This window comes from Anas platyrhynchos, chromosome 15 (genome assembly GCF_047663525.1).
Source record: "Anas platyrhynchos isolate ZD024472 breed Pekin duck chromosome 15, IASCAAS_PekinDuck_T2T, whole genome shotgun sequence".
NCBI classification, from domain to species: Eukaryota; Metazoa; Chordata; class Aves; order Anseriformes; family Anatidae; genus Anas; species Anas platyrhynchos.
The window spans coordinates 2441520-2458157 of NC_092601.1; the positions used below are offsets into that span (position 1 = coordinate 2441520).

Genomic DNA, 16638 nt, shown 5'->3' on the forward strand with positions numbered 1-16638 from the left:
TTGGTGGGACTACCCCCGTGCTGCTCAGCGCTGAATAAACATACCTACTTTACAATCTGTGGAGTCCGTTTTCCACAAGTCAGTCCCTCCTTCATATTAAAATTAGTATGCGTATCGGTCTCCGGTGGTCCCTCTGGGGGTCACTCGTACTGAAGGCTTGTAGTCTTCCTCCCAGGCTTTGTCCTTTGGTCATTCTTCAGCTTCCCCCTCTCTCCTTATTTGGTCATCTCTTAGCTGGATATCAGAGCCCCATGCAGAGCCCCATGCAATAGTTTGCAGTTATTTTGAAACCCCTTTGTTCTCTTATCCCAGATATCAGAGACTTGTCCCATGTAAAAGTCAGCAGATTTTGGAAAGTCTTTTGTTCTCTTATCCCCTAGACCCCAGTCTCGAGGTTTACCCTTCAAACCCTCTTTGACATGAACTGCTAGACCATTCTTTTGCAAGATACAAGAACTATATACATTAACCACTCTGTTTCTCATAGACTTGTGGTTATGCAAGAGTATGTAAGACAGAAGATCACATTTATATGTAAGACAGAAGGTCACATTTCATCAGCGAGCTTCCTTGGTTAAGAAATGCCTCTAGTCTGTGACTAAAAAAGAACCATTTGTAATAAAAACTGACCTCCGTACCTAACCCCTGCCCTCGGAAGACTTTCAACTACGAGTGGAGGCACCGCCTCCAGCCGGCTGAGGGCGCCGCTCCCGCAGCCGTAGCGAGGCCGAGGCGGGGCCGGGAGCTCGCACCACTGTGGCGGGCTGGAGCCGGCGGTCATGGCGGCGCTGCTGGAACACGAGAGCCAGATCTTCCTGGACCTCTTCCACCAGGACGGGCTGGTGGTGTGCGCCCGCGGGCTCGGCATCGACCGCCTGCTGCTGCGCTTCCTCCGCCTCTACAGTGAGCCCGCCAGCCTGGTGCTGGTGCTGAATACGAGCCCTGCCGAGGAGGTGAGAGGAGAAGGAGGAAGGACCGATGGAAGCGGCTGCCCGGGCCCGAGCAGAGGGTGCCCGCCGGCTGCTGCCGCCTTGGAGATGGGGTTTGGCGGCTGGGGGCTCTTCCGCGGCGATTTGGCGGGCCGCGACGGGCCCTTGTCACTTCTTGGGCCATAAGTTAGTATTGCCTGCTCCCTGAAAAAAAAGAGCTGTTAAAATACAGTGAAAAACGCAAGATAAAATTTTCAGGGTACTTAAGATCCATCGAGTGTCAGAGGCTTGTACTTTCTTAAATATTATCTAACTTCTGTTGAAAATACTAATATTTCTAAGTGAAACCCTGAAAGGGTTTGAAACTTAGCAAACTAAAACATCAAAATAAAACATCACCATAATTCTGACTTCCTTACCTAGTATCTTATACTGTCATGTTTTTATGTCGTGGACAGCTCTGCAAAACTAATGAAATAAGACTAATTGCAATTCTTTCTGAATCCATTTCATCAGTTGTCAGAATGAAATCTGTTGTGGTTTTACTGCATTTGTTTTAGGAGTATTTTATTGATCAGCTGAGGTCAGACGGAGTTGTTCATCTTCCTCGGCGGGTTACCAATGAGGTTGCAAGTAACACTCGCTATGAATTTTACATGCAAGGAGGAGTTCTCTTTGCAACAAGTCGAATCCTCGTGGTAGATTTCCTTACTGACAGAATTCCGGCAAACCTCATTACTGGTAAGAGCTTAATGAAGTCAAGCCATGACTGAAAATACATAATGTGTAATTCTGTTGAAAGAGTCCGACTGACTGATGTTGAGGTTGAAGATTTTTTTTTTTTTTTTACAGAGACTAAAGTAAAAGGAACAAATATGTAGGTTTTTATTTGTTTGTTTGTTTTTTAGTGGTCATCTTTGCTCTAAACTTGTTTGCATTATTTAATTGCACAATTTGAAAACATCCACATTCTTTTTAGGTAGTGAGTAATATCCCTGTATGGCTTTCTGATATCAATAATAAAATGGAAAACAATCAGCAGTTAAACTATGCCATGACGTAAGAAACATGGAAATTCAGAGTGGCTGCATTGCTTTCCAAGGAAAATAACTGATTATACTTGAGAAAATAGTGTCCAGAATACTCGCAGTAAATGGCCCATGATTGAAACTGATGTTAGATTGCATATTTATCAACCATGCACACTTGCTGTTTTTTGCGTTAATGAATTAGTTGTGATGATTTTTCCCATCAAGTAAAATAACAATGTCTTACTAATCGTCTTGTAACATCTTGGATGCTGTCTAAATAACAATATTATGAAATAATGTTGTTAAAACTTTTTAAAGATTTTTGGGCATAGCTTGTGAATTTAATTGTTGTTGTATAGAAGTTACACATGAAAGATGCTCCAATTGTCTTTTTCTCTAATGTTCTGGTTCCCCTCTCCTCCTGACCTCAGTTGTTCTTATGTTTTTGTCTAAGCTGGAAACCCTCTTACAGCCTGGAGAGCTAGTAAAACAGGTGCTTGAAAGTATAGGAATATTTTACTGGTATATAAATATTAACATCTTTATAACGTTTAAATGCAACAGAATACTAACTGTGTAGAAGAATGTAAGTGTTTGCTTCATAAGCTGTATCTCCTTCCTTTTAGTCAACCTTTAGAACCCAAATCTGTGAAACAGATTGAACAGCTTCATGCTAGGGCAAAAGGACCTAGACTTGTGTCAATTCTGTTTTTTCCAACTAAAAAAAAAAAAGTTTCTGGGCACCTCCTTCAATTTCTGTTCTTCCCGTTGGCTCCTTCCTGTTCACCTTTCCCTCTTATCCTGAGGAAATACAAAACAAAATAAAACAAAACACATCTTTGGGTTTTGTGTGGATGAAAGGAATAAAAAACTAAAAATTTTTTTTTAAATTACTGATCTGAAATGACACAGAGTTGTTATGCTCGTCGTAATGCCACTGGAGGTCAGTGTGACAGCAGTTTTTACAGACTTGGTTTAAAGTTTGGGTAACGCACGTTTCTATTGGAAACATACTGTGTGTGTGTGACAAAACCAACAAAAGCTTGTAATAGTGTTTCTTGAGGAACTAACAGCAAAAATACAGTAAAGTGTTGGTAAGTGTTAGAAATCCTGTTTATAAAATCACTGAAGAATCACATGTGAATGAACAGCTCATAAACTCGTAAATTCAGCGGAATGAAAATAAGAAATTATCGCTGCAATGCACAAGTACTTCTGGTGGTTTGGGCCAAATAGAAATGCTGTAGCAAATAGTATAGTCTCATTGGCCTGTAACAAACTCTGTCTCCTGTAATGTCCATTCAGTCACGTCTTGAGAAGCTTGATGATATTCAGAAATGAGTGTAATTGTTACTATGTCCTGAAAAACATGACTTTGTGGGAGAAATGTGTTAATACTTTATCCATCTTTCAGTGACTTGATCGTGAATGATTAGCAGTTGAATAAAAATCCTTTTCATATAGATGCTTTCTAATTTACAAAACAAAGACATAGCAAAATCAATGGCTAGATGCTGAGATGAAGACACTTGCTGTAGAAATTAGATGCACTGTAAATTTGTCAGCTCATCAAGGTACATAATGAAGCGTTTGTTTGATGTCTTTTGCTTCCATTTTCAAAAGGCATTTATTACTCCATTGAAGCTGTGAACAGGTAAGTGTCACATAGGCCTTGTCTCTAGGGGCAGAGTGGAAAAAATACAATGTGCTATTTTACACAATTAAGTATGAGGAAGAATAAGCCTTGGTTTTAAAAGGTTTTGGCTGAGTGAAATGTAAATCCCAAAAGTGTCTACATCAATATGCTTGATGTAGTTCAGCTGTTGTTTCATTTCTCTGTACTAAAATGTGTACGATAAATCTTTTTTTCCTAATACCCATAGCCATTAAGAAAAATGTTGGTGTAATCACTCAGTTTAAGGTCCCTTCCGTCCTCAAGTAGGAATATGTTCACAGAAGGGGGGAAAAAGCACCAGAAATGTTTTTAGAAGTTCTTTGAGTATCACAAATACTTGAACTGCTATCAAAAAAAGCATATTTGACAACTCTAACTACAGAACTTGTGTAATAAAAGAATTCAAAACTCACGGTCTTGAACTTATCAAACTTGTATTGCAGAAATACTGTTACATCTTGCATTTGCTCTTCTCCCTGTCAAAAAGCATGAATTCAAGTGTTCGAGTTTTTCTTTAAGAGTAAAGAATTTTCGAAGCTGTTAGGTCCTGCCATTTGAATGCAAGCTTTTTTTTGGCTCAAGATGCATCATTAACCCAGCTCTGTTACTGGGAGATTCCATGGTACTGAAACTGAGGAATCACTTGGTTTGAACTCTTAAAAGTTTGTTCAGTGTCATTTTAGATTGAAATTCCTATTGTACTTTATTTAACAAAAGCAGAAGAGTAAGACAGACTTGGAAAACGTATACAGTATTCAAGTTCTCTTTACTACTTTGTAACTTGGAAACCTTTTATTTTGCCAGGCATTTTGGTATACAAGGCACACAGAATCATTGAGTCCTGTCAGGAAGCATTTATCTTACGGCTTTATCGCCAGAAGAACAAACAAGGTTTCATTAAAGCTTTTACAGATAATGCGGTTGCATTTAACACTGGCTTTTGCCACGTGGAAAGAGTGATGCGAAATCTTTTTGTCAGGAAACTTTACCTGTGGCCAAGGTAAGATACTTCTTTATTTCATTGAAATCTTATAATTATTAAGGTTGCTACTATGGATTCCTAACAAAATGAGGTTTATGTAGCCAAACTGCTTATCTCCATTCCCTATTTGTATTCTGGAACTAATTTCATTCAATTTGTGACAGAATAAATGTCACATACCTAAATTTCTATTTTCGAAAATAGACTTGAATTAAAACTTTAGGAGGCTGAACCTTACAGTATAGCTGTGCTTTTAGCCAGTAGAAATCACAGCAGAAAGTGATAAGCTAAATAGCTTAAGAAAAACATAATTTACTGAACAGATAATTTAAACCATGAAGTAACAGGAACACAGTCTCACAGTTTCACTGTTCATAGAAGTATATTTTTTTCTGATTGTGGCGAAACTCTATGGATATTTATTTCTTTGTACCAGGTTGTGTTTTGTTTTAATTTTCCTTTTAATGTATGTGATATATAAAGAATATTTCTTGATGACTGAAGGAAACCAAGCTGCCAAGTCTGTGGCATGCATTAAGTCTTCCAGGAGCAGAGCCTGAAATAGGACTGGGCAATTCAGCTGATTACACAGTCAATGCTCTTGCTTTGAGCAGGAGGTCTGCCTATTTTTTTTTTTTGTCCAGTCTAGAATGTAGATCTCATGTACTCGCGCTCTGCATTATAAACTCTATCTTTTGGAATTACAAAGATGCAGAAATGAACAACACAAAGTTCTCTGAATTTTCCTCCTTGCCTTCTGAACCATGATAAGACCTGAGGGTGCAGCACAAAGTAAGGAAAATGCTCGTTGAGTTTCAGAGTTCTTCAGACGTAGTGTTCTTCTCCGTGCCTTATTCTGTTTGTAAAATCAGCTGGCACCTTTGTAACTGCATGGTCAGATTGGCGTACAGAGGCTGTGTTGGAACAAGGAACTGCTGCTTATCCAAAGCTGGGGATGTTAAATTATCTGCCAGCAGATCCATGTGACTCCAAGGGATTTGTGAGCCCATTACATTTTCTTCCTTATGAGGTTTTTGTTGTTGTTGTTTTTCCTTTGAGGTTTGTTACTTGTAATGATGATGCGGAATCTAGTGCAGTAGTTCTCCATGGATCAGTCACCATAGTTACAGACTCACATGCCTAGAATGAGAACAGTCATAATCATGAAATCATCAGATGGTTTTATGAGACCATTCATAAGACTGCAGTCTTTGCATCTGTAGAAGTGGATTCATCTCGCATTTAGCTTACTTTACATTTAAATCATTTGTAACTTTAGTTTATATGATCTTCTTTATAATTATGGTATCAAGCAAAACATTCATGTGAAACGTAATAAGCTGTTTTTCCTCATAGATTTCATATAGCAGTGAACTCATTTTTAGAGAAGCATAAACCTGAAGTGGTGGAAATACATGTGTCAATGACCCCTGCTATGCTTGCTATCCAGACTTCAGTCCTGGACATTTTGAATGCATGTTTGAGAGAGCTCAAACGTTACAATCCAGCTCTTGAAGTAGAAGATCTATCTTTAGAAAATGCTATTGGTAAACCTTTTGAAAAGGTAACTATTTTGATTGTTTTGATATGCCTCATTATAAAGGAACATAGATCTTCAAACTATCCATCATGCAAACAAAAATATTATTTATAAAATAAATAAGTAACCAGCAGCTGATGTTATGGTTACTAGTAGGATTTTGTATGATTGAATTGAATATGATTGAGTGAATTAGTATGATTGTTCGCCTTTCATTTGAAAAGTCCCTATATCAAGAACATCCTGATCGGTGGTTGGTGTAATAATATAATAATAATATTATTTAGAGATAGGTATGTATTATTGCCTCCCCCAATTCATTTGAATTTCATACCTGTATTTTCTATTTTCTTTATTAGGAGAAGCACTGTAAAGCACGCTTGTGTAAATAATATGCACATGCATGCATCTGTTGTATTTTTAACCATCATATATGTCCATTAACTGTGTGTGCAGTGTTGTAATGGACAGATCTGCAACATGTTTGGCATGCATATGCTTACTGTAGGGTAAAATCATAAATTTCAACCACCATAGCAAAACACTTATTAACTGATACTCACCATTGATGTGAAGCATTCTGTACTTGAAAAATTCTGGAGGCTTTTATTCCTCTGGCTTTCTACGTTGTGTATCTGCATCATACTCGTCTTAATTTGAAAATTAAATTACATTTTAATGTTTTCTACTTGCTAAATAAAGAATGCTAAACACTAAAGGCATAGGCTAGTACCTGTAAAATAAGATTTTTCCTTTTTTTTTTTTTTAACTGATACTTATATTACCTTTTTTTTTTCTCTTAACATAGAAAAGAAAATATGTACTGAAAGCATTAAATTATATATAGCTGATAATCATTGGATTGCATGTATTTGTTGAATTTATGACTTTACATAATGGCATCTGTATTGTAACTTCGCAAAAAATGGTTACTCATCAAAATAAATGTCTCACCATCACATCTGGACTTGGCTATTTTTTATCCCAGTTGGGATAAAAAGTGGCAAGTGGCATCTCCTGTAAAGGAAAATAAGGGCATTTCTGTGTTGATTAGTATAGTAGAAGTCTGACATCCTGAATTTTCCAATTTATATTTCTAGACAATACGTCACTACTTAGATCCTCTCTGGCATCAACTTGGAGCTAAGACAAAATCTTTGGTCCAGGATTTGAAAATACTACGTACTTTGTTACAATATCTAACTCAGTATGATTGTGTCACTTTCCTCAATCTTCTGGAGTCACTGAAAGCAAGTGAAAAAGCTTTTGGTGAGAATTCAGGTAAACACTGAATACAAGTTAATGCATGAAACAGAGAAATGATGATATTTTTAATTAACATTCCTAAACATATGAAAGTATCTAGTTAGGTTTTATATAACCAGCCATATGGGCGTAGGTTTTTATTGACAGATAATGCTTTCATCTTCCCACTTAACTGCTGTTAACTTAACAGCGTGAGACTTGCATCACATTTCTGTCTTTTATTAAGCTAGTAATTACATAGTAAGCAGGTAGCACAGGTAATCCAGATGAGAGATGTGAGGCTATTATTGGAAATGTCTGAAGCATGTACACTTCAAATGTCAAACAATTAATGTTTTCTTTTTCTCTTTAGGTTGGCTGTTTCTTGACTCCAGTACTTCGATGTTTGTAAATGCTCGAGCAAGAGTTTATCGCATTGCAGATGAGAAACTGAATCAGAAAGGCAAAGTCTCTGGAAACAGTGATGTAAAGAAGGAAAATGGTACTGATCGCTCCTAATTTTAAGTTTGAGAGTGTAACACGATTTCAAACACTCTGTATATTATTACTTGTGCTGTGTTTTTTTACAAGATCTTACGCAGCTCTAGACCTCAGTCTGGTAGCTGGGATATATTGAGATATATTGATATATTGATATATTGAGATGAGCATATATTGTATGCTTTGTTCAAAAAGCATACAGTAAACAAAAAAAACAGTCACAATCAAATAAGGCATTCTTCTCAGCTTACTCAGCTGATCATTGGGAGAGCTTTTATGGATTGTTCCTGAATTACATAGAATTCAGCTTGATCTTTTGCATTTTACATGAAGGGATAAGAAGCTGCCATTATTATATATTTATATTTATATTTATATTTTTATATATGTATTTTATTCAAGAGTTTCAGAATTGAAGAACAAGTCAATACTTTAACTTTTTTAGTTAAAGGTTAGTTAAATGATTCATTAGAGCGTTTTTCCCCATTTTTAATGATTCTGTAAAAGTGCTCTCCTACCTGATCAGCAAAACAAGTCGCATATGTAGACTGTTGAATATTGTACTTGCCAACAACCATTAGAGCATTGACATTGAACCACTAATTTAAAGTTCTGAAGGGTATTTTGGCTGTAAAAGCTGCTACGTTTAATCTTTGTTTCAGAACTGAAAAGGGAATTGGTGCTAGAAAGTAACCCAAAATGGGAAGCTTTGAGAGAAGTACTGAATGAGATTGCAAATGAGAATAAGAACAGTGAAGACTTCGGTGGTCCAGGTGAGAAAATACTAAATGAAGTAAATTTTCACCGTACATCTGATTTTCTCTTCTATTTGACTTTTGAGAGGGATTGCTCAAATTCTTTACTGTGATTATACTAAAGAGCTGGTTTGAAACAGTAATTTATAGACTTAAGACAAAGTGTTTTATATACTTGTATTCTCACCAGTAGGATAAATAGTTATAAGACAATCATCTATTCAGTTTATTCCAGTGCAAATCAAAAGATCTCATCTGCTGTGGTCTTCATTCTAAATAACGAGGCAACGTGTACATGTTCCAGTCTTCTACAGCAGTTAAAGTAATGCAGAAATAGAACTGTTTCATAGCTTTACAAGCTGTATCGGTCTGTTACACAGTTCTCCCTAAACTGTTCAGACAAGCGCCCTTGCTTGGATTGCGGAGGGGCATGGAGCTGCAGATGGCTAGAACTATAGTAATTGACACTCAGGTTCAAAGAAACAGAAGTTCCATCTTTTGACCATTCCATCTCATACATTTTCTTGGGCACCTAAAAACCGCTTCTCCAGGAGATGCAGCTTCTTGGGTAGAGAGAAGAAGGTGTGTTTCTAACTAACCATGTTGCTGCCTTTCCTATTTTAGGACTTTTCATCCCCTTAAATTTCACCAAGTTTTATTTTAGGAAATAGCAAGGGTAAAAAAGTGCCCTTTTCTCCCACCCACAGTGTTCTGACTATGGATAAGAACTGGCACTCTAACCTAGTGTTGTAGGAGTATATCTGAGTCAGCTTGCAGAGAATTGTTATTCAAGGCCCACAAATGTCAATAATACTGTGTGAAACATGTATTTTTTGGACTCCCTAACACAGCTGACAAAGGCTGAAAACTAAAACAGTCTCAATTAAGTCCTTTCTTATCCCACATTTAAAAAATAAATAAAAAGAAAGCATCTGAGTATATTTCAGCCCATGTTGTATTTGCTTCATTTCAAATGGTCAAAAGAAAAAACTTACTGTTTTAGATGGTGTAAGACTAAGGAATGCTGAACTTTTATTAACCTTCTCTAATCTTGGTTTAATACAAACTATGATGCAATTTACACTCCCTGGAAGTCCAGAACAACTGTGACCACCAAGTGTAAAAGGCATTTGGTAGGCACACTTCTAGGATCATTTAAAACAATTTGCTCAAGATGTCTTGTAGCTGGATTAAAAGAAGTACATCATAACAGATTATAAACATGATATTGTTTCTTGACTGCAGGGCAGGTGCTTATTTGTGCCAGTGATGACCGAGCTTGTGCACAGCTCAGGGAGTATATTACTGATGGAGCAGAAGCCTTTTTAACGAGACTGTATAATAAAACCTTTGGAAAGGATGAGAAAGCTGGAGATGTGTGGATTAAGGACAGAAAAGCCGTCAAGTCCAAAGGAAATGCCAGACCAGACACAGGGCCTCAAGCCAAAAAAAACAAACTCGCAACTTCTTCAAAACAAAACAAACACAAGAAGCAGCAAGACCAGACTATAATCCAAATGATAGGGAAAACTGAGGAGGAAAGCAAAGAGGAGTTGGATGTGGAAGATAACAAAGAGTTAAGCAGTAGCCAAGAAGGCAGTATTGATGAGACAATTCCTGAATATTTCCCTGTGAACTTATCTTCAGATTCTTACTACGGTATTTTCAAAAGCCCACTCACAATTATTCATCCGTTGCAGGGTTGCAGTGATCCCTATTCTCTCACCAGGGTACTGCATGAAGTAGAACCAAGATATGTTGTGCTGTATGATGCAGAGCTGACTTTTGTTCGGCAGCTGGAAATCTACAAGGCAAGCAGGCCTGGAAAGCCTTTGAGGCAAGTGAACTTGGTGATAATCAAGACTGTTCTTGGTCTAATTTTAGTCTCAAATGAAAAAAAATATCTATTGTGCACTTCTGACAGTCAAGGCACAAAATACATCTAGTGAGTTTTTTAAGCTACCTTTTAATTCCTGATTAGCTTTCTTTTTAATTTTAAACAAAACTATGTCGAATGTAATTGCAAGATAATTTTTACTTCCCACTAGGTATTTAGTCCCTTAATAACAGAAACACACTTGTAATAAAATGTCCATTCTATAAAAGGCAGTTTGTTCTATGTAGAAGATAAGATACCCTCATGCAAACACACGATTTGAAGTCTTGTATGTTTTGGTGTTTTTCTTTTTTTCCTTTTTTTTTTTTTTTTTTTTTCCTAAATCAGGACAATTGCAGATTGTAGTTTGTTATGCATAGTCTTCTGGGAAGATTTTAAAAATAGAAGAAAGTAACTTCTTCATTATGTTTGCTTTGTGTCTGACTGAAATCTGAGTCTACCCTGGTTGAATCTCAACATTTCAGTAAGCCTATTTCTTCTTAAGAAAAGAGAGAAAAATGGATATAAGGTTTTTTGTTGCTGATTCTGGAGCATCTTTGCAGAAAAAAAGACGATGTTTTCAGCTTACCTTTTTAAGGCAAATATTGACTTTTCAGGCACTTACTGCTACTACTAATCTTAAATACCATTTTTTGGTGTCTTTTTTAATTTACTAAATAGTTCTGTGGTTTTTTTCCCCTCTGAACATACAGGGTGTATTTCCTCATATATGGAAGCTCAACAGAAGAACAGCGCTATCTGACAGCTCTGAGAAAAGAGAAGGAAGCCTTTGAAAAACTCATTCGGTAACAAAATTAACCTTTGTTACCAATTTCTTACATAATTCCCTTAAGTGCTCACATTTCAAATGGTGAAGTTCTTAACTGTGTGAAGGCTTTAGGTAAACTCCTAATTCAATTGCTTCTTAAAGAGAATTTTCTTATCGATGGGGGAAAAAAAAACCAAAACCTTCCTTTGCAGAGTACCTGATATTTTGGCTTTTTAATATGAAAGTTCAAAGACTACCCAGTATAACTGGTATTTTTACTTGATTGTTTAAGATTCTCCTTTTGAGAAACTACTGAAAATGTGTTTTTGTCTGCAGGTAACCTATGTTGTAAGGTATTTCGAAGGCTTTCATGACTTAAGTAGTTTTCAGGACCAAACCAATTATTTTCTTAGAGTGCATGAGATAATGCCTTCTCACTGGGTTATACTCGTAGTACTAGTCATTAGTTCTTTTGTTTTATGTGCTCTATGAAATTCAAAAAATATAAAGAGATGCTCAGAAGCACTACAAATTGAAAATAAAAGTTCAGAATCTAGCCCAAACAATCTGGAAATCCTAATGAATTGCGTTTCTAGTCGGGTTTGCAATTAGTATTCAACTACATGTAATTTTACATCTCAGTGAACAGTATATGTTATGAAGTATTCATCATATATAATTGCAGTTTTTCAGTGATTCTTTGTTTGTTGTTCCTTAGAGAAAGGGCCACTATGGTTGTTCCTGAAGAAAGAGAAGGAAGAGATGAAACAAACTTAGATCTTCTGAGAGATGCTAAACCTGCCTCTGTTTCTACTGACACACGCAAAGCAGGTGAGTGGTTTCTGAAGCTGGGCTCGCAGCTCTGAGCTGAGGCTTGTAACCTATTTTGTTTAAATCCTGTCCAAAGCATCTGGGTGGTAGAGGCACGTGGATTCTACAATCCTGATGGAAAAGAAGCATTATCTTAGTGCATCTCTCGCTGTCATTCTGAAATGGCAGTGCAGTATGTTTTTTTTGTGTTTTTGTTTTTGTTTTTTAAAAAAAAGAAATTATAGATTAAGGAAGTATTTTACCATTAAGACAGATACCATTTGGATTGTTTCTGGGCAGCCTGTTGCCTTTAATGAGGTGGAAAGACATTAAAACATTAAAACTGAAGTCTACAGAAAGTTAAGTGATGTGTTTTGTTCTTGAACTAGTCAATGTTTGGGACTTCTACTTATCTTGGTGAAACAGATTACCTGAATGAACAACTGCAGATCATGTATTTGTCTTTCTTTCCAATAAAGCATCTTTTTTTTCTTTTGTTGCATTTCTAACCGTATTTTTGTTCCCTTCTTCTGATGTGTACTGTGTCCTCATCTTTACAGCTTTGCCTCTATTTTTCTTAGTTGTAATTTTTTTAAATCTTGCTCTTCATCACCATATGCTCTCTAATCTTTGCTGTGATGTCTTTCGTCACCTCAATGCTGCTACATGTGTCCTTTTACAGATAGATCTATAGAAGTTGAAATATATCTTCTACAATGAAATGCCATATTTCTATGGAAACAGCTGGAAATAAAAAGCAGCAGCTTCATTATCTGATTTTGCAGGAAACATTTTAAACATTTTCTTCACGTGTTTAAGTAATTTTCCTCTACAGTTTAATGTATCTTGTTGTCACTACACAGCGCGTAGAAGGTAACATGATAGTTCTATTAAACTGCAGAGCATACTCCATAAACTATAGTATATAATGTGGCAACTCATTTGTCTTTAAAGTTTAAAATTAAATAAAGTCTAGGTTTATTATACTGCTGAATTTGAGGTATAATGTGAAAGGTGAAGTTCATCCGTTACGGAAGTGTTGGCATCACATGGGATAACTAGAGTTGGAGGTCGTGTTAGTTTGGTTAACTCTTTATTTTGCTCTTCAGGTGGACAGGAACAGAAGAGTACTCAACAAACTATAATAGTGGACATGCGGGAATTTCGTAGTGAGCTTCCATCACTGATTCATCGTCGTGGTATTGACATTGAGCCTGTTACTTTGGAAGTTGGAGATTATATCTTAACTCCTGATGTCTGTGTAGAGCGGAAAAGTATCAGTGATCTTATTGGTTCCTTAAACAATGGAAGACTGTATTCACAATGCATTTCGATGTCCCGTTATTATAAGCGACCAATTCTTCTGATTGAATTTGATCCTAACAAACCTTTCTCCTTGATTCCACAAGGTTCTCTACATCAGGAGATTTCCAGTAGTGATGTTACTTCTAAACTAACTCTTCTTACACTCCATTTCCCAAAGTTACGTATCCTGTGGTGTCCTTCTCCCCATGCTACTGCCGAACTGTTTGAAGAGTTAAAACAAAACCATCCACAACCTGATGCAGAAACAGCAATGGCTGTAACAGCAGATTCTGAAACTCTTCCCGAGTCAGACAAGTATAACCCTGGCCCTCAGGACTTTCTACTAAAAATGCCAGGTATTAATGCAAAAAACTGTCGTGCCTTAATGAACCACGTAAAAAGCATTACAGAGTTAGTGACTCTGTCAAAGGATAAACTCTCTGAAATTTTGGGTAATACCATGAATGCCACACAACTGTATGACTTTATTCACATGACCTACAAAGAGGCAATATCTAAAGAAAAAAACAAAAGATGACTAATGGAACTGAACAACATAAGTTGTAGATGAGCTTTTCTCACACAGGACTTTGGCAAGGCACATGAAATATTTTAACAAATGCCCTCTATGTCAACCAACTGTTTCCTGCTAATGCTGTTCCATCAGTTTTAACATTTAATTATTACTGTAGGCAAGCTTTATGAGGAAAACAACATTTTAATGGAGAAACACAAATACTTTTTATTCTTCCTATAGCACTTTAATAAATTCTATATTAGCACTGAATGAAATAAAATTCTTCATCAAGCCCATTAAAATTAAGTGCTAAGACTAATTGATAGAGGTGTTTTCTTTTGAAAGCTATGTCTTGTTAAAGCAAAAAATGTACGTTTTGATTAATTGTGTCACCTGATGCATCATATCACTTTGCTTTTGTCGTTTTTATTATTAATGTCTTACTTTTTTGAAACTGCCAGTTTTCCACTGACAGTGGTGGAGCTGTTTGAAACACATCATGATCGTTTTCCAGGAGTTTAACTACACGTACTTTAGAAGAACATACTTGGAATCAATCATGAGTTTTAGAACTTCATCATAAACATTCATCACAGTAAACTGTAATTGTATGGTATGTTGTCCATTATATTTGCTTACTTTACTAGAAGTTATAGTCATTTTTGACATTCCAAAATTGATACAGCTCTGTCTTACTACATCTTGTAAATTGCATTCCTTTGGTCTTGATTGGACAGTGTGGCATGTCCATGGTGGCACAATACAACATTATTCTCAATGTGCCTTATTTATACTTATAAGATACTTTACTTTTCAGTCAGTTTTGATAGCTTTTTCACCTCATTCACTTGAAAGCAGAAATATAGGTATACAATTGGGACAATTCTTTTATACCAGAGAATATTTCCTCTCGTATACTGCAGAAGTTTTCCGAACGTCTTAACAGTTCTTCCAATATTGTCTTATTCCTATGTCATATTGCACTTGCATTTTAATATCTTAAATAGACCATCTGTCAATAAATTCAGTAAAGCTATTGTCACTTGGAAGGTATCTTTTAGCATTCTATGTAGCATAAAGCAGGGAGAAGACATGATTTTTTTTAATAGCTTGTGAAAATGAATGTTGTTAAAAACAAGTATTATGCACTGAGCTTTGATATGACAGCTCTATAACAAACTGCAGTTGCTAAAAGATGGGTCATTACCAATTATTCTAACGTATTCATGTTGGCTGTTTACAAAATCTTGTATGTCATGACTTGCATATATATATTTGTAAGATTCTAATTCTAATGACACATATGATTTCTATAATTAAAGGAGAAAGTATTAATTTTTTGTATTCAAGTTCAGTAAAAACTGTATTGTGCACTTTAAGATTTAAAGTATGCTGTGCATTTTAAGTGTGAATTATGAATTTGTTAATTTATAGTCTTGAGCTGTGACATATTTCCAACGTGAAGATTGTTCTGCAGGTGCAAATTTCAGTATTAAATAGATCAATAACAAAATTTAAATTCATTAATTTAAACAAATGTAATTTAACATTATGGTAATTGTACATACGTGTTGTTTCTGATTTGTTTGAATTGAGATCTGAACATCTTTTATGTTTAAAGTGTAGCTGGGATGAGGGTTTCTGTTGCCCTGTATTCTAATTTATTTCATTTAATACAGAAGGAAGATTTTCCATGATATTTTCTTATTCAACGCAGTAAGGTCAGAAATATTTGGTGTTGAGAATGCCATTAAAGTGGTGCTAAGAAAACAGAAAGTGGTACTAAAGTGTAACTATCTTGAATGCATGTCCTATAGAGCTTGGTACAAAAAAAGGAGCTGAACAACCTTTCCAAATATGTATTGTTCATTAAGATATTAACTGTTTATTTGTTTTGGTTTGTTTGTTTTTTTTTGTTGTTGTTGTTTTCCAGATATATTGCATGTCAGCTTTGTCATGCAATGTTGTTTGTTTTTTTTTTTTCCCCTTGGATTTGTGTAAGGTGAAAATGAAGGGTATGTGAAGAGGTTAAAAAAAGTTATAGCTTTGTTTTGTATGCTAGATCAAAGTCATAAAAACAATCAATAAATAATTAGATTAAATTTCATTTTGTTTGTGTAGAATTACTGTGTTGTTTTTTTTCTGTTGCATGATTTTTTCTTTAAATTGTACTGCAATTATTGTATGGCTTTATTACTTATGAGTGGGTATCTTATTTTATGAGGTTAGATTACAGTTTAGGTTATAGTAATCTGTAAATGCAAGTCCTTCTGGGGCAGTAGGTACTAATTGTGAACAGATAGGGGAGATACCTTGTGTTGTGAAACCCCTTAGTGCTGAAATAACCAAACCACTGAGTCACACTTCACCTGTATGCAGACACAACAAAGTATTTTGGGTAAATAATGAAAATCTGTATGATGTCTTCCCTGGCCTTAGAGTGTTCTTTAGCTTGCTTTCATCAAAAGTAAAGAAATTTTGCATACATTGTCATTGCTTTACTTTTATGTTTAATTGCCATTACTGTTAGATAGTTTGTGCTATCTAAAAACAAATAGACACTTAATACATGAAACTGCCTTGATTTATGCAACATTTGGAAGTAAGCTAGCAAGCTTCTTGTTTCTGAGCTTTCTCCTAGGCTTTGCTTGCTCAATGTTTCTTGTAGAGTAACAATAAAAACAAAATCTCTTTGGAACAAAT

The 16638-nt window shown here is 35.8% G+C and overlaps 1 protein-coding gene across 1 annotated transcript; it reads left to right on the forward strand.

Moving 5' to 3' along the window:
- Nucleotides 1-684: 684 nt before the first annotated feature.
- LOC101794451 (DNA repair endonuclease XPF) lies at nucleotides 685-16042 on the forward strand. Its single transcript, XM_005028641.6, has 11 exons — nucleotides 685-953; nucleotides 1490-1670; nucleotides 4440-4635; nucleotides 5974-6181; nucleotides 7258-7438; nucleotides 7776-7904; nucleotides 8566-8676; nucleotides 9904-10495; nucleotides 11248-11340; nucleotides 12022-12134; nucleotides 13223-16042. The coding sequence occupies exons 1-11, from the start codon at nucleotides 780-782 to the stop codon at nucleotides 13954-13956; spliced, it is 2712 nt and encodes a 903-aa protein (XP_005028698.3). The 5' UTR covers nucleotides 685-779; the 3' UTR covers nucleotides 13957-16042.
- Nucleotides 16043-16638: the final 596 nt, after the last annotated feature.

Bases quoted from the DNA above. Each gene is read 5' to 3' on its own strand.
- LOC101794451 (XM_005028641.6), top strand. From the start codon at position 780: ATGGCGGCGCTGCTGGAACACGAGAGCCAGATCTTCCTGGACCTCTTC. The intron at 954-1,489 runs GTGAGAGGAGAA...CATTTGTTTTAG, and splicing joins ATACGAGCCCTGCCGAGGAG to GAGTATTTTATTGATCAGCT. The intron at 7,905-8,565 runs GTACTGATCGCT...TCTTTGTTTCAG, and splicing joins TGATGTAAAGAAGGAAAATG to AACTGAAAAGGGAATTGGTG.